At 39.8% G+C, this 18,835-nt stretch overlaps 1 protein-coding gene across 4 annotated transcripts in view; it reads left to right on the top strand.

Annotated features, from left to right (window-relative positions):
- The window catches only part of LOC100488469, a 97,491-nt gene that overhangs the window by 41,040 nt on the left and 37,616 nt on the right, over nt 1–18,835 (top strand). For all 4 annotated transcript variants that reach the window (XM_012967179.2, XM_012967177.2, XM_002937458.4 and 1 more), the window contains 5 exons: nt 696–803; nt 5,653–5,709; nt 6,913–7,043; nt 9,393–9,447; nt 14,501–14,593. In XM_012967179.2, coding sequence (XP_012822633.1) covers nt 696–803; nt 5,653–5,709; nt 6,913–7,043; nt 9,393–9,447; nt 14,501–14,593 — 444 coding nt within the window. The remainder of the gene's footprint in view (nt 1–695; nt 804–5,652; nt 5,710–6,912; nt 7,044–9,392; nt 9,448–14,500; nt 14,594–18,835) is intronic.

The raw sequence follows: 18,835 nt of genomic DNA, 5'->3' as shown, positions 1-18,835 counted from the left end.
TGAAACTGAAATGTAGCATAATGTCGAAGCATGGGGGGGAGCAGTAAAAAATAGGTGTAGCCCCTATACGCTATACCAATGTCTTCTACTTGGAAAGTGTAATCTTTCAGGTTTACATAGCTTAACAGATCAGGTAACAGCAAGGCTGCTCTTTTATTGTGTGAATCAGAAGCAGATGGAAAGCATTTGATTTTGCTTAAGTGCTAAAGACACATTAATGACACCTTCTTAATGTTGGAACCTTAATTGTTTAAACATAGCATTTAAATAGTAATTATCTCTTGTTAATGATTTTCAAGTGAATTTTTGTTAGTTGATTAAAATAAACATGTAACAAATTTACTAGCTGAGAAATAGTTATATATTTATATATCTTTATCTCTCTCCCTGAGAGAGATAGTGGGGCAATATATCTTGCACTGGGTCTCATTATATTTGGCTTTCAGCCGAATAGCTCTCTCTAAAGCTGGCCACACACGTGCCGATTTTCGATCTTCTCTCTCTCTCTTGACATACAGCATTTTGTGCAGTTGAAATACAGTATGATATAGATGGATGTGCCATATTTGCTCTGCTTCACTGGTTATGGTATATACAGTATATTCCCCTGCATTGTGCTATATTAGAAACTCATTACTTATGAATGGATTTTAGACATAAATGAGTTTTACCGATATATTTTACCTTATATTTAGGTTACCCCTGAAGACTGTTCAGAAATTGTATCTGTGTGCAAGGAGAATGGAGTCCTTCTTGTGGTGGGACATGTCATGCGCTATCATCCTGTCTCACGGGAGATAAAGGTAATATTCACAGCACTCAATAAAACATAGGGGGGGGTGATTTACTAACAGGGGCTGCCCAAGTGCATTTACCCATAGCAACCAATTAGATCTTTACTTTCATTTTCTAACTTGAAGTTGTCATTTCAAAACAAATTGCTCATTGGTGGCTTCTGGTAACTGCACTGGTGCAGTTTAGTATCCATTCTTGTAAATCTGCCCCCATAGTGAACCATGTTCTTTTAAATAAAAGTTAAATGTGTGGATTGAAGGCAGTTGGATTAAAAAAGTTTAAAACTGTATAACTGGGGCTTATGTCAGCAGAATGAAGCTGTGCAAAATATTAATTTGTACATTATGAGCTGCAATACTTTATTCTGAAGTCTCTCATCTCTCATAAAGTGCATTATAGTGTATATATAGTGTTTCTGCTTTAAACTGCCTCCTTTATAGCCTCATCATAGCTTATTACCAGATCAATTCTATTGATGCCGTTTTGGCCTATGTTTAATGCAGGGGGCATTCCAAGGGAGTACTATATTTATTAAAAGTAAATTTTTTACTTTTATCTCTGTGGGTAGTAATTGGACACTGGGAACTGATGAGCTTTGAGCTTTTAACAAACCATTTTGTTAATAAGTAGCAAATTCTATTAGACAGAAAAGTTCACTAATCTTTCACTGCTGTCATTCAAAGCTATACAACCATGAAAAATATCTGCAACTCATTGATGTAGCTCATCTAAGCATAAACCTTGACAGTTTATTTTACCCCACTCATAAGGCAATCAGACATTGCTGCCATGGCCATATACAATTCAGAGAGGATTAATAGTTTATAAAGCTGGTATATATGAACTAGCCATTCTACTGTACTTTTTCGGTTACATGGTTGATGTTTGTGGGTGAGCACCTCAGCGTGAAAATCCTGCTTTGGTGGTGGGATACATCAAGAAAAAAAGACTGTGTGCTGTGAAGACACATTTGATGGATACTGTGTGGTGGGATTGTTTGTTTAGAGACAGCAAAATGGGAACTGTGTGTAGAGGGCAAATCTAGAGTGAGAGAACAAATCTAGAAAGAGTGAGATGAAAACTGTGTGGTGTAAAGACATGTCTAGGGAAAGCAATTCCCCCCTCTATTAATACTAACCAGCTCCTCCTTCCTCAGCCCCCTTCTGCATGTCTTAGCTCTTTTGGTCCCGTAACTGTCTCTGAAGTCTCCCGGCTTCTATTGTCTGTTCCCCTCACCACTTGCTCTCTAGACCCTATGCCTTCTTCTCTGCTTAAACACTGTGCTGCTGAACTTACTCCGGCTCTTACTCACACCTTCAACTCTTCTCTGACTTCTGGAAGTTTCCCCTCTTCCTTCAAACAGGCCTGTGTCAAGCCTATCCTTAAAAAGGCCACACTGGACCCGTCCTGTCTCTCTAACTACCATCCTGTCTCGCTTCTACCACTTGCCTCCAAAATCTTAGAGCGTATAGTCTTCTCCCATATAACTAACTTTCTTAATGCACATAATTTAATGGACCCGCTGCAATCTGGCTTTCGGCCTGCGCACTCTACTGAGACAGCGTTGTGCAGAGTTACGAATGATCTTCAGGTTGCCAAAGCCAAAGTTCTTTTCTATACTAATCCTCCTAGATCTATGGGCTGCGTTTGATACGGTTGACCACTCCCTCCTGATGCAGATTCTGCATTCGATTGGTATCCGTAGTCAGGCTGCATCCTGGATCTCTTCCTACCTCTCTAACCGTTCATTCACTGTCTCCTATGCTAACAACACCTCATCTCCAGTTCCTCTTAATGTGGGGGTACCCCAAGGCTCTGTACTTGGGCCGTTGTTGTTCTCCCTTTACACACTTTGGGAGATCTTATCCGTTCATTTGGTTTTAAATATCATCTGTATGCTGATGATACCCAAATTTACTTTTCGACCCCTTAGTTAACAGTCGAAACTCTGACTCAAATCTCTAACTGCCTCCTGGCTATCTCTAATTGGATGAACCAATGCCACCTCAAACTGAACCTAACAAAAACTGAACTAATGATCTTTCCGCCTAAAGGTCCCCATCCACTATAAGATCCGCTCGCTTGGCGATGTCTCTTAACCTTCAAAGCCTCTTCAAAGTCAATTCCTCTGCTCCTCACTACATCTCTTCCCTTGTGTCTCCATATGTTCCTGGCCGACTCCTTCGTTCCTCACAGAGCAATCGTTTGGTTGCACCCCCCACTACAACTGCTGTTTCCCGCCTTAAACCTTTCTGCCTTGCTGCCTCTTACATTTGGAATGCCCTCCCTGATCTCCTCCGAAGAGAATCCTCCAGTCTTTTTAAAACCAAACTAGAAGACTACCTTTTGGAGCACTCGCCCAGCACCTGACCAGGGAACTGGCACTTATATTGTAATGTCACCCACTGTGACCTACAGCACTTATATTTGCCTATTTGTGTCTGTAAGTTACCCTCCCATATAGATTGTAAGCTCTACGGGGCAGGGACCTCCATCCTCTTGTGTCTTTGACTCTTAACTTATTGCAACTGTATCTTTTATTTGTTTGTGCTTATTGTAATACTTTGTATTTATCTATTATTACCTTAATAACCCCCTGTTTGTATTAATGTATTCTACTGTACAGCGCTGCGTACTTAAGTAGCGCTTTATAAATAAATACATACATACATACAAGATGGAGACTGTGTGTGTGTGAGGACATGTCTAGGTAGAGCAAGATGGAGACTGTGTGGCATGAAGTGATATCTAGGGAGTGCAAAATAGAAAACACTTGGTTTGGACAAAAAGATAGACAGATAGAACAAGATGGACTGTGTGATGGAATGCTCTGACTAGCAATATGCAGACTGAGGTAGGGCTTGAGAGATTGATATGGAGACTGTGGTGTGGCGATGTGTCTAACAAGATCAAGATGGACACTGTGTTGTGAAGACAGGAACAGAAAGAAAGGGAGCAAGATGGACTGTGCTGTATGAGGCCAGCGGTACCTCCTATTTCCAAGCTAAACATGTATTAGATACTATGGGCCCGATTCACTAAAGTGCGATAAAACGTGCAATAAAACGTGCGCTAAAAATTTTACCGCGTCTTTAATTTTGCTGACTTTTTGCACGATTCACTATAAGCATACTCGCGCTATTTTACGCGCGGTAATTCATGTGATAGCTTTGTCGCGATAAATAGCGTGCGCGGTATTTTCCGCATGAACGCTATTTATCGCATGCGCTAATTGTCGCGACATTACGCACGCGACAATCGGCAGCATAAAAATGGCAACATTTTGCCCTGGGAGAGCACAGAGTGCTAAAGAGGTGCTGTATAAAAGTTTATTTGCCAAAAAAAACCCCAAAAAACTATAAAAATCTAAGTAAGAAAAAAAATTAGATAATAAAATGGGGGGGCATTTAAGAATATTTAGCCAAATACTTAGGGGTCCGTTTGCTAAAGTGGCTTAAATTAAGTTAGAGATTTTAGACACAGAATAAATGGCAAATATGTTATGGGCACTTTATTAAACGGGGACAAATATAACATTGCAATTATTCTGGCAACAAAACATTGGATTGGCAGTTTTACTATTCAGCAAAATGGGCTAAAGACAAAATTGTTGCCAGAATATTTGCAAACATTTAATCCATATAGCATATTGATGATGTTACTGATAAATGTAAGAGTGTAGGGGAAACTACATGAATGTATAGAATACCATATCAAGGAAGGATAAATAATGAGACATTACTCAGTTCAAAAATAGAAAAGTATAAAATTTTACTAAGAGAAAAAAGGGGGGAAAAAAAACTTAGGGCTTGCTGCCCTTGAGTTCCTCCATGTCCCTCCTGAGTTGGGCAACTTCCCCCCGGAGCTGGGCCAGCTCAGCCTTCATATTGTCCAGGTCCTCCTGCATGGACAGACGTGATTTCAGGAAATCGCCGAAAAAGCTTTGCGAGTCTTTTTCGACGATTTGCGCGAAATTGCGCCGCCGCGTCTGCCATCCCGCCAGCGACTTACATGTTCGCCGGTGGGATGGCAGGGGGAAGGCAACTCGGGGAGATTAGTCGCCCGCGAACAGGGAGTTTTGCCGCGGGCGACTAATCTCCCCGTGTGCCAGAGCCCTTAGGGACATGTAAACCCCCACAAAAAATTTAGTCAGTGAATTGCCAGGGCACAATCCAGGACTTTTTATCAAAGCAAGTTCTGTCTGTTTAAGCCTGCATTATATATAATATATTTTACACCTCTTTTATGCTCTTTGGGTATAATACCCTGTGAAACAGCAACTGCATTTGTTGCTGACACTTTTTGTTTGTATTTTCTTTTTAGTCACCCAACACTGTGTATTATTGGTAGGTAGACGATTGTATGGCAACAACAATATATAATTTTTAGAATTAGCATGATTAGAATAGGTATTCTCTTGTTCAATCATTTCTGCTTTTACAGACCTGTATAACTGCCAGTGTGTGTCTAGCAGGCATGGCCAAGGATTTAAATGTAGGTAAAGCAAGTATAAGGTTAAAAAAAGGACTTTCAAGTGTGTAGGCTGGCATCTGCAGAGAACAGGTGTCAATGTTTTATGCAATATACATATGCAATGAATCAGAGCTGGTAAATATCATTCAAATCACAAAGTTGGTGAAAATCATCTTCCAGCTCTGTCATAACTAAAGTTTTTTTGGGTTGAAATTTAGAATTAGCAAAATACAGGTAATGCTTTATTTACATTTGCAGTTCTATGAAATGTGGATGTCTATTTTGAAGTAAAGTCCTTCAGCCATGTCCCTCAGCAGTAGTTGTGTATATAGGTGTGTATTATCCATAACTTATATTTCAATGTTTATAAATCTGTTTTCATAGGCACTGGTAGACTCTGGAGTTATTGGAGATATTGTACACATTCAACATATGGAACCCGTGAGTATCCTGGTCCTATATAAAACAGTTTTCTCAAAGATTTTCCGAACAGTCTGTTCACCAGTCCATATGTGTAGGATTACCCTCCCAAGCGATTTTGCAGATTACAGTAGTTGGCCAAAAACGCATAAATGGGTCAAGCAATGACCATGTTCACTTTATGTATGGGGTCATGGGATGAAAGGAACTGCATGGGCCTATACTTCACAAGTGTAAGTTAGCCAACTATATAAGCTGCCATATTGTACAATCATCATACAGATTGGTACAACATCATAAACCTTACCCAAGGTGAAATCAGTATTCAACTGATATGGAGTATGCCTTAGGGCAGCCTTTAACTATTTACCTACAAGTGGAGGAGAACATTTTAATTTTTGGTAGCTCCTCTTGAGATGATAGTGGTGGTTTTGTGCCCAAGGTACAGGAAGGTCAAGGGACTTTCCCATGGTGATGACAATTATGTTTTTGACAGAAAAGAAACCCAGTTCTGCATTATACAGAATCTAGTTAGTTCGGTCCAGGCACTGAGCATTCTGTCTTAATTTAAAATTATTGTTATCAAACCTGGCCAGGAACCTTATCTACAAGTTGTTAGCCAGAGGTGCAGGTTAACCTACCAAAAGAACACTTCACACAGCTCTGAGTTTTAACCACTGGTGTAAAATGATTTGCTAAAAGAGAGTAGTTAAGATATCAATATACAAACTGCCTACATCAGGGCAACTTTACATATGTATATTACAGTACCCACCCAGTCACCTGGTATTGCTGTATAATGAAATGTAGCAAGCTTTATAAATGTTTTGGCCATTAAATGGCAATACAGAACGTGCACAGGTTTCTAACTACTGTAAAGTTAATAGCACTAAACTCCAAGAGCACTTTCTTCAGCATTTAATTGAGTTTATTACTCTGTTCGTTGTCTAGTGCAACAGTCTTTTCTATACATGTAATCTAGGGTTGGTATGTAAAACTAAAAATCTGCCAACCAAGCCAAAGTATGGCTTCAGGCACTGGCATTGACATTTAACTACTAGCCAAGCACTGGAAAATTGTTAGTTATTCTGATATTGAATTAAATTTTCTTGAGTTTATCTTGGGATTAAAAATCTTTAAAAACTGTATATAATTCTTAATGGCAGCCCAGACATACAATAAACCATTCACATAGGATAACTTCCAAGTCTGTTTATTTTTCAGGTTGGGGACTGGCATTTTGCTCACTCTTTTGTTAGAGGAAATTGGCGAAAAGAAGACGAGAGCACATTCTCTCTACTTGCCAAGTCATGCCATGACATTGACCTAATATGCTTTTGGACTGGGAAGAAAAGGTATGAAAGTGACTGTTCTGTTTCAATAGCAACCTGGCCGTAAATACTGTTAACTTTTCAATTTTTAAAGTATTTGTACCGAGATAATAGATTTCCCTATTATCAGTGTTGTGCACAGTAAGTTGCTCTGAAACACCAGTATTGAATGTGGAAGGCATCTAAACTTTGCATTTGAAATTATCTATGGATGCCTGATCAGCCCCTTCTTTTGGCGAGGTAGCCAAATGAGCGGATCTCTTTTCCAACCTAAAGTTGGCCCAACATGAATAGATTTAAGCTGTCAATTTGAGCCCTTCAGACTGATCTGACAGCTTATCTGTCTGTGTATGGGCCCCTCTGATGTGCCTAACTGACAAAAATTGACCAGGTATCAATCTTGCAGGTTTCATGTTTTTGTTGGATCATGGACTGCATTGGCTCATTGACGCAGTCCTCTCCTCGATGGCCTGTAGCCCTGTCATTTCACTAAGTCATTGGGCCAAACCATTGGATCAGTGTGATATTGCCTGCTTTAGGTGGACATATCAGGGTAAGTTCTGCTTGTTTGGCCACCTCACCAAGTCTCTAATGTATTGACAGCTTTAGGTGGGAGATATGCAAATGATGGATCACAACAATGGGGATACAGGCCTTTGGCGTGAGGACCACATCAATGAGCCACTGCGGTCCTCAATCCGATGGAGGAAAATCAAACCCACCCAATCGACATATGCCTGATTTTCAGCCAGATATTGATTGGGTAGGCCACATACACAAGCAGATAAGATGCTCAATTGGTCTGAAGGGCCCAAATCAACAGCTTAAATATGCCAATGTAAACTGGGAACCACTAGATAAATATGTACTTTATTTCTGCACACCACCACCTTGGTGCAATTTTATATTTTTTATTTCTATTTTTTTTTTTACTATGTTTAAACACAGTAAAATAAAACCTCTGATCCTGTGTCAGTACTAACAATTGCTGTCCCAGATATGTATTTGAAAAATGCAGAAGTTGCTGAAGTTCAGGAAAAGTTAGGGATATCATAAACTCCACCAGGGCATTGTTTGTACAGAACTTCCTCCTGTCAAACTTGGCTTAATCATTAAATTAGTTCTGTCCTTCTGGTTATGCTGAAGGGTTATAATATAGTTCAGAAGAGGCCTTTTTTTATCTCACTACAGCTTCTTGTTATTGTAACCCTGCTGACTGTACAAATATACAGTTATGGGATCAGTTATGCAGAAAACCCATTATCCAGAAAGCTCTAAATTATGGGAATGTCTCCCATAGACTCTATTTTAATCAAATAATTCAGTTTAAATATAATTTCCCCTTTCTCTGCAATAATAATACTTTTGTACTTAATCACAACTAAGATATAATTAATCAATACTGGAGACAAAATATTCGTACTGGGTTCAATTATTATTTAATATATTTTTTAGTAGACTTAAGGTATGAAGATCCAAATTATGGAAAGATCCCTTATCCAGAAAACCCCAGGTCCCAAGCATTCTGGATAATGGGTCCCATACCTGTATTAGACTATGGTGTCTTATAAAGTGCTCTGCCTTCCTCTATGCCTGATACAATAATGTAGCCATAGAGCAAAACTAAAGGGCAGATAATTTAATGACTTTCCCATAGACAGCCATTTAGGGAATTTTTGGGAATTTTTCAAATCATCTGGTGACAGACTTTTAGCAGACTGGCAACAATTTTGACCATAAATTATAATGGTATTGTCCATTTAAGGGCTGGCAAACACCTTTAGGCAAATAAAATATTAGTACCCGCTAATAATTTTACTTTCAAAAAACTGGCATAAAGAAGAAATGCTGTTTATAAATGGATAAATATAATGTCATTTGTGGAAAATAATGGGCACAAGAAAAAAGATTCAAATTGACCATGACTGTCATTAGTCATCAGCTCAAATTCCTTCCTTACCACTTATGTATGCTTAAGGATTATGTCACTGTGCTATAACTAGGCATACCCATTCAAAGATTATAGACCTTCAGATTTTACCAGAAATGGACCATTTGTGGTTATTTTTTGTCAAAACAGGGCATCAAAACTTCATAATCATCCTTCCTGACACTACCTCCTGTTGGGGTATATGGGGCCATGTAAAAACATCAGTACATGCCATTGTTTAATCTCAGTCCTACTGACTTTAATGTAAGGCAGTTTCTAGCAAAGTTCTAATATTTTGACAACTTATATTTAGAGTTGGTTATACATAGTTTAACACAGTTTAAATTACTGCATAATTAATATCTTATTTTGATAAAAGACTAAGCTAAACATTGTAATATCTAATTTTTATGTAACTAAGATTCTTTTTTTTTCTTTTGTAGATGCATGAAGGTTTCTTCTTTTGGGACTCTCTCCCATTTTACTAGAGAAAATAAGGTATGCATAAAAATAGGACTTTTTAAACAACCAATTTAAAGAACTGCATAGATGAGCAGAATGAATGCAAATGAAAATATATAATGCCATTGAAGAAGCAGACAGTTTTTGAATTATTTAGCATTTTGTTCTGCCACTCTCTGGGTTGGACTTTCAGTAGCTGCATGGTTGCTAGGGTCCTATTTAACCTAGCAACCAGGCATTGGTTTAAAATGGGGACAGGCATATGAATAGAGGAGCATCTAAATAGAAAGATAAGTAATACAAACTAACAATAGCAATAAAATTGTAGCCTCCAAGAACAATAGTTTTTGACTGCTGGGGTCAGTGACCCCCATTTGAAAGCTGAAAGGAGTCTGAAGAGGAAGGCAAAAATTCTACTTATTATTTATTATAAACAATAAAAAATGAGGACCAATTGAAAAGATGCAAAATAGGCCATTCTATACCATACTAAAAGTTAACCTGAAGGTGAACCACTCCTTTAAAGGAGAAGGAAAGGCAAAGTCACTTGGGGGTGCCAAAATGTTAGGCACCCCCAAGTGACTTAAACCGCTTACCTTCTACCCCGGGCTGGTGCCCCTGTTAGGAGAGAACAGCACCACCCCGGGGTAGCTTCAGCACTTCCTCCTTCCGTCTTCGGTCGGTCGTGCAGAGAAGTCGGCTTTTCACTCTACTGCGCATGCGCCTGTCCTTAGTCCTTGCGAAGGCGGAAGGAGGAAGCGCTGCGCTTCAGGTACCCCGGGCTGATGCTGTTTTATCCCAACAGGAGAAAACAGCCCTGGGTACAAGGTAAGCGATTTAAGTCACTTGGGGGTGCCTAGCATTTTGGGAAGTGGAACGAAAATCATACATGATTCCAAACATTTTTTACAAATAAATAACTGCAAAGTGGGGTGTGCGTAATTATTCAGCCCCCTTTGGTCTGAGTGCAGTCAGTTGCCCATAGACATTGCCTGATGAGTGCTAATGACTAAATAGAGTGCACCTGTGTGTAATCTCATGTCAGTACAAATACAGCTGCTCTGTGACGACCTCAGAGGTTGTCTAGGGCTGATGCCACACGCGGCGTAGGGCTGATTTTTTCGGCAAGCGGAAAAACGCTTGCCGAAAATTCAGCCCTACGCCTGCTACTTGTGCCTGCACCCGAATGAATGGGATACGCTCAGGTGCAGGCACATGTAGCCGATATACGCACGAAAACGCGAGAGAATGCAAAGTCTCGCGTTTTCATGCGTATATCGGCTACATGTGCCTGCACCCGAGCGTATCCCATTCATTCGGGTGCAGGCACAAGTAGCAGGCGTAGGGCTGAATTTGTGGACTGTGGAGGAGCTGCAGAGATCTACAGCTCAGGTGGGGGAATCTGTCCATAGGACAACTATTAGTCGTCCACTGCACAAAGTTGGCCTTTATGGAAGAGTGGCAAGAAGAAAGCCATTGTTAACAGAAAACCATAAGAAGTCCCGTTTGCAGTTTGCCACAAGCCATGTGGGGGACACAGCAAACATGTGGAAGAAGGTGCTTTGGTCAGATGAGACAAAAATTTAACTTTTTGGCCAAACTGCAAAACGCTATGTGTGGCGGAAAACTAACACTGCACATCACTCTGAACACACCATCCCCACTGTCAAATATGGTGGTGGCAGCATCATGCTCAGGGGTTGCTTCTCTTCAGCAGGGACAGGGAAGCTGGTCAGAGTTGATGGGAAGATGGATGGAGCCAAATACAGGGCAATCTTGGAAGAAAACCTCTTGGAGTCTGCAAAAGACTTGAGACTGGGGTGGAGGTTCACCTTCCAGCAGGACAACAACCCTAAACATAAAGCCAGGGCAACAATGGAATGGTTTAAAACAAAACATATCCATGTGTTAGAATGGCCTAGTCAAAGTCCAGATCTAAATCCAATCGAGAATCTGTGGCAAGATCTGAAAACTGCTGTTCACAAACGCTGTCCATCTAATCTGACTGAGCTGGAGCTGTTTTGCAAAGAAGAATGGGCAAGGATTTCAGTCTCTAGATGTGCAAAGCTGGTAGAGACATACCCTAAAAGACTGGCAGCTGTAATTGCAGCAAAAGGTGGTTCTACAAAGTATTAACTCAGGGGGCTGAATAATTACACACACCCCACTTTGCAGTTATTTATTTGTAAAAAATGTTTGGAATCATGTATGATTTTCGTTCCACTTCTCACGTGTACACCACTTTGTATTGGTCTTTCACGTGGAATTCCAATAAAATGGATTCATGTTTGTGGCTGTAATGTGACAAAATGTGGAAAAGTTCAAGGGGGACGAATACTTTTGCAAGCCACTGTATATAAAAAGTTGGGGGCTTGTATCCAAAGATACAAGTATCTTTTATAGGGCCTTTGGTTTTTATACACTAGTGTATCTTTACTTCTGTGGAAGTGGAATTTAAGCTCTTTGGAAAGTAGTTTTTTTCTTGAATTAAATGCTGGGGGTGCTAAGATTAATCAAGGAAAGTAATACCTTCCACTACTACAAATAACTCACATAGCAGAACAATGTTACCATAGAAGGCATGACACATGCACCCACCTATGCAATGCAGTAATTTCTCCAAAACTGTACATCTATACTACAGGGATTTGTTTTCGATCAGCAAGTAATGAATACCAATCACATACATGTAAAAATAGCATTTATATTGTAAACACATGCATGTGTTCTGCCTATTCAGTTAAAAAAAATATCTCCAATTTTAAAGCATGAATCATTGTTTTGTTCAAGATAATAAGGTGCCTGTAAATAACCCCCTTTACCCAGCACCAGTCTGTGCCAGGCTTTTAGAGGACAAGTCCATTATACAGATGGCTTATCTGTAGTCTGGTCATTTGATTAAGGGCCCTGGCAGACATCAAGATTTGTTGCCCGCAGTAAGTATGTGCTACTGCAGGCTTCAAGTCTCTGAAAATGCCCTCCCATGTCAAAACATTTGGTTTGCTGAAAGTAAAACATATTACTCTCTGTGATCCAGCTTCATTGCAGGAATATATGAAAGTAGGTAATTTCCCACAAGTAAAGCAAAACTGTCATGAGGAAACATGTTTTTTTTCCAAAACACATCAGTTAATAGAGCTGCTCCAGCAGAATCCTGCAGTGATATTGCAAACAGGTTTGTTTCATATTTAATTTTGAAATTTCCCAGGGTGCTACAGCCATGTGACTTGGCTCTGATAAACTTCAGTCACACTTTACTGCTGAGCTGCAAGTTGGAGTGATATCAACCCCCTCCCAGCAGCCGATCATCAGAACAATAGGAAGGTAGCAAGATAGCAGAATAGCACTCAATAGTCAGAAATTCTGGCTTAGGACTCCTCCAGTTACATGGGAGTAGGAGAAACAATAGGTTACCTGAAAGCAGTTCTAATCTGTAGCGCTGGCTCCTTCTGAAAGCTCAGACTCAGGCACAATGCACTGAGAGGGCTCCCTACTCACCAAAATTACAACTAAAAAAAAAATACATTTGTTCAAGAATAAAATTTGCATTGGTAGTGTATAGTGTAATTTCGAAATAATAAGTACACCATAAAAATCATGACAGTACCCTTTAAGCCAGATCGCTGCAAGTAATTTGTTTTACTTGTGGTGATCCAACTATAAGGCAATGGGAGGGCAGGAGATTTGTGGCCCGTGGTAGTGCAGATTTACCACAGATGACAAATCTCACCATGTGTCCTAAGGGCTGTTACAGATGAGCATTAGCTCATGTGTTTTTTTGCTGTGGCTTTTTAATGCCCATTGTTTTTTTGCTGTGGCTTTTTTATGCCCATTGTTTTTTTGTCTATGTGCACTCACTCTACACAGCTTGTTGTCTTCCACCTGCATTTGAAGGTTTCAAGTGACACAGTGAGTACAAATACATAGCAGATAATGGGCTGCCTTAACTGTGCAGTGGAACACATGAATGAGCCAATGCAAGGGAACGCACAGGCACAGTCATAGTCATATGTTAGAGCAGTGTTGGACTGGGTTGTCTGGGGCCCACGTGGGATGCAGGCCTGGGTCAGCGAGGCCTGGGACCCACTGGATTTTTCCTGGTGCTCTTCCAGCCCAGTCCAACCCTTCGTAAGAGCCCTTATTAAATTGGAAAATCAAACAGCTTCTGTCTTTCCCCTATTTAAAGAATAATTAACTAAAATCATAGATATTTAATAAATACGTGTAAGGCAAAAGGATGTTTGGTAAAAGACCTTCATTTAATTTAATGTGCTGAACAAGGGGGTATACTGTCCCTTTAACAAAACCAGTGGTACAGATCTCTATATAGACCTACAGGATGGTTTACGTCTAGACTAGTCCTTATGGAATAAGCTACATCATGAAAAGGAAGTATTTTGTCAAGCGTGGCTAAAACGCACATAATTAAGCTCCTTACTGTTAAATATTTTAAAACCACTTTTCCATAACATACCTGCATTTACAGTACAAAAAAACTTGGTTTTCATTATTCTTCAAAATGTTTTCATTACATATTACATATTTTGTAATTTTTTTTGTGGAAATGTATTTCCTGGCACTCTTGTGTCTACTTCCTTCCTGTCATAAACCTGGACTCCATAAAAAAAATTTCACTAAGATTCAAACTTTATAACAGAGCACAAGTCACAGATAATCTTTTAGAGAGCTAAAGAAGGTACGGAATTTTCCATTGTACATTTCTACATTTTGACAACACACTTGGCTTATGACCAGACAGTACATTAAACATATTCTGGTACCCAATATCATCATTACCCTATATAATGATGGTATTTTTTCGGATAAGTATCTTGACTTGATCTATTAGGCTGTAAGAAAGTCATGTAATTTGGTGTTTGCTAAAGTTATTTGATTTTTCCAGCTTTTGATTTTACCTCTTTTTTGATTATACCTCTTAATGATACAAAATAGAGGTTCTACAATACTTGGGGGCTCAAATGTTTATTTTATTACTGGCCTCAACGTTTGTTCTTCCTTAGAGGGACCCTTGACCAATTTTGCATCTTTAAAAGGGGTAAAAAGTCAAAAAAATCCTCTTCTTTTATAGCCCAAAGATGCCAGCAGTCGCTGTATGGATTGTTCAGCTGAAGAAAAGTGTCCATTTTCTGCAAAGAAGATTTATCTCAAAAGAGCTGAGCAGGTAAGAACATTTTTCAAGTTTCAAAGATTCAGAATTCATATTGAAATTATACTTATATGGGCCACAAAAGTGGTCCCTGAAACCAGACAAACAGAATGCCCATATGTATTATACCCAACATACCTAATGAGTAGTAGCAAATTTAGCCCAGGATATTATATGAATAATTTGGATATGTACTTTCCTTAGGTTTAAGGGCTGCAAATTAGCTTCTGTCAAGGTGTTTCTGACTCTTTTTGAAGTTTAAGCCAAATATAGACCTCCATTTTTCAATCAATCTTGCCACAGCCACTGTTTTTTCCTCTTCTAGTTTTATAATCCACTTAAAAAGAACAGGATGCAAACAGAGGCATGGTTATGGTGTCAAAATTCCAGGCATAGTAGGTAGAGATAGAGATGAGCATCTCTAAAACATCCCAGAAAATAAATAGTTTAAGAAGAATGGCCTGCCATTATTTAAAATGATCCTAGATGTTTATCAGTGACAGACCAGCAGTAATTGGGCATCAATTACTCAGGGACACACCTTAAGAACATGTAAAATAACATATGATTTGCAGTGTTTTGTTGTGGGAAAGTAAACCAGAATTTGTAGCTGCTCCATGCCTCTATTCTGTTATTACCGACTGCTTAGGTTAGTGGTCATTTGTAATCAAACCTTTAGAACCGCACTCTACAATATTAAATAAATAACATAATCTTATAGAAAAGCCAACTGCAAGAATTAAAAGGTTTCAATAGCTTACAATCTACAGGAGGCTTGTTCAAGTGAAGAGAACCAAATACACTGCAAGTGATTTATGTGAGTGAATATTTCACCAGCCAGTCTCTTGGTGTTAGTAGAAGGAAAACCAAATAGCATCTGAGTTATTTCCCCAGGCATGCCACAAATTAGACTTTTTTCCAGGAAGAAATCAAAACACACTAGCAGAAGTGACACATAGGTACAAAGTTGTGAGATCCATCACAGTGTGAATCACAGCTTTCTTTGTACTAGAATTTACACTGTCTATGTAAAATGTACACTGTGCCTGTGGTTAGAATAAATAGGGGCCCATCAGGAGATCCTCTGCTACTTGGGCAGGCCAGCCCAACTCAGTGTTAGTGGGAGGAACGCTGTCTAGCATCAACATAAATATTCTCTTGCATTGTCTATATGCTTAGTGGGTGTGAGCAATGATCATAGATGATCATAGTTACATAGGGTTGAAAAAAGTCTATCAAGTTCAACCCTTCCAAGTAAACCCAGCACACACAAACCTATACTGACCTATCTATACACTCACATACAGACCCATACTGACCTATCTATACACTCACATACAGACCCATACTGACCTATCTATACACTCACATACAGACCCATACTGACCTATCTATACACTCACATACAGACTCATACTGACCTATCTATACACTCACATACAGACCCACACTGACCTATCTATCCACTCACATACAGACCCACACTGACCTATCTATCCACTCACATACAGACCCATACTGACCTATCTATACACTCACATACAGACCCACACTGACCTATCTATCCACTCACATACAGACCCACACTGACCTATCTATCCACTCACATACAGACCCATACTGACCTATCTATCCACTCACATACAGACCCATACTGACCTATCTATCCACTCACATACAGACCCATACTGACCTATCTATCCACTCACATACAGACCCATACTGACCTATCTATCCACTCACATACAGACCCATACTGACCTATCTATCCACTCACATACAGACCCATACTGACCTATCTATACACTCACATACAGACCCATACTGACCCATCTATACACTCACATACAGACCCATACTGACCTATCTATACACTCACATACATAAACTATATATACTAACATCAACTACTAACTGTAGATTTTAGTACCACAATAGCCTTGGATACTACTATATCATGTATCAAACATTGCTGAAAAACAGATACTCAAAGATAAATATGCATAACTACAGTACTTATGTATGTGAAATGTTTTTTTTACATTGTCGTCCCACCCTGACTTGTACCTGTTAATTACATACCTTCCATATAAATAACATTGCCCCCAGCAATGCTTTGGATTACCCTTAATGGGGCCTGACTGCAAGTGGCACAAAAGGGAGTTTAAGGCCACATGTGTAATCTCTGCAATATGATTCTTTGGTGCAGTTTTTGAAATGTTTTCATTTAAGACTTTTCCAGCTGCATATGTATGTCTTGTGGGTGGCAAACCACTAAAAGTCGCAAAACCTAAACTCACTGAATGATTTTGCTTATGTCTATTCCTAAGCAATAAATCAGCTTCTCTGAATGTATTTGATCTATTATTTTTATATATGATTATATACACCAAGATTTTTTCGTTCGTATTTTTTGGTTGCAAACGTTCATACTTCGGTTGCAAACGTTAGGATGGCAGCATGGCAGTAGCTGACAGTGGCCGCTCCGGAGCCGAAAAAACTGTTCGTTTTTCATTCGTATTTCGGCTGCAAACATTCGTATTTCGGTTGTAAACGTTCGGATTTACCTCCGTAAGTACAACAACTACATATACTCGGAAAATCTAATCAAGATGAGCTGCGTGACCTCGGACTGCTTAGAGTACCAGGCCTCTAATCCTCGGCATTGCCTGATGCCGGTGGCCAGAAGAGGAGACATTGTAAGCGGCGAACGTTCGTATCCCGGTGCAAACGTTCGTATTTATCACCGCCAGCTACATTTACAACTATACAACTCGAGTAAATTCATTCAAGTTGAGCTGAGGCTTAATGGCTTAATGACAAAGTTCCGGACGCCGCTATTCAACTAGACGGACTTGCATTGTTTCGTGCGGACAGAAGTACAGCTCTATGCGGTAAGACTCGCGGTGGGGGCTTGTGTGTGTATATCAACACGAAGTGGTGTAAGAACTCTGTGCTAGTTGATAACTTTTGCTCACCGCTGCTGGAGACTGTGACTGTTAGATGTAGACCTTTTTATTTACCACGGGAATTCACTACTGTTTTCATTATCGGTGTATACATTCCACCGAGTGCAAATACTAAGGAGGCTCTTGGTGAACTGTATGCAAAGATCAGTACTCTGCAGAATATGCACCCTGAAGGACTGTTTATTGTCGCTTGAGATTTCAACCACGCAAATCTCAAGTCAGTGCTTCCTAAATTTCACCAGTATGTGGACTTTGCAACGAGAGGAGATAACACTCTAGATCATGTCTATACTAACATCTCCGGTGCATATCGGGCAGAGTCACGCCCCCATCTCGGCTACTCGGATCACATCTCTGTTATGCTAATTCCAGCATACCGACCAATTGTCAGGCGTTCAAAACCGATTCTGAAGCAGGTGAAAATCTGGCCAGCAGGAGCCATCTCTGCTCTACAGGACTGTTTTGAGAACACTGACTGGAACATGTTTAGGGAGGCTGCGACTTACGGTGACTTCATTGAATTGGAGGAGTATACGTCATCAGTGATCAGCTACATCAACAAATGCACTGATGACGTCATTGTCTCCAAGAACATCATTTCAAGACCCAATCAGAAACCGTGGTTCACTGCGGAAATGCGTACGCTTCTGAAGACCCGAAACTCCGCCTTCAGAGCGGGGGACAAGGTGGCCCTAAGAATAGCAAGGGCCAAACTGTCCAGGGCCATCAGAGGGGCGAAGCGTGCATACGCTTGACTACTGTAATGTGTGAGTCATCCTTTATTAACTGTATATATGTTGAATGTAATAAACACACAAATGGATAGAGGTATAATGTACAAGCGCCAAAGAAACAAAGTAAAAAAAGAAAAACAGAAAACAAAGCCTTTTATCCTCATTAAACCAATAGGCAGTCTCTTTACAAATGACAGTATATGAGTACTGGCTATTATGGATTCCTTTGTTCAAAGCCAACTATATAGGATAGCCATCTGCTCATTAAAGCTGTGCCAAACCTTCAATATAAGTATGCTAGACAAATGATCCAGAATAAAATACACATGAATAGAAAAGTTAAAGGGGCAGAGACTTCCACAGGCATATACAAAAGGCCCTGCCTTCTGCTAGAAACCAGACACAAGATACTTATTATACATCTGCTGTGCGAGCTGCAGAACCCTTTAGATGTTTTTTTTTTCTTTTCTTTATGGATTGAACCTGACATCTGTTCACCCTTTTTGCTTTAGGATGAGAGAGAGGGTCTTGTTAATCAATGAAAAGTTCAGACA

The sequence above is a fragment of the Xenopus tropicalis genome, chromosome 7 (assembly GCF_000004195.4).
Source record: "Xenopus tropicalis strain Nigerian chromosome 7, UCB_Xtro_10.0, whole genome shotgun sequence".
NCBI lineage: Eukaryota > Metazoa > Chordata > Amphibia > Anura > Pipidae > Xenopus > Xenopus tropicalis.
This window is presented reverse-complemented; position numbering and strand designations above follow the sequence as displayed.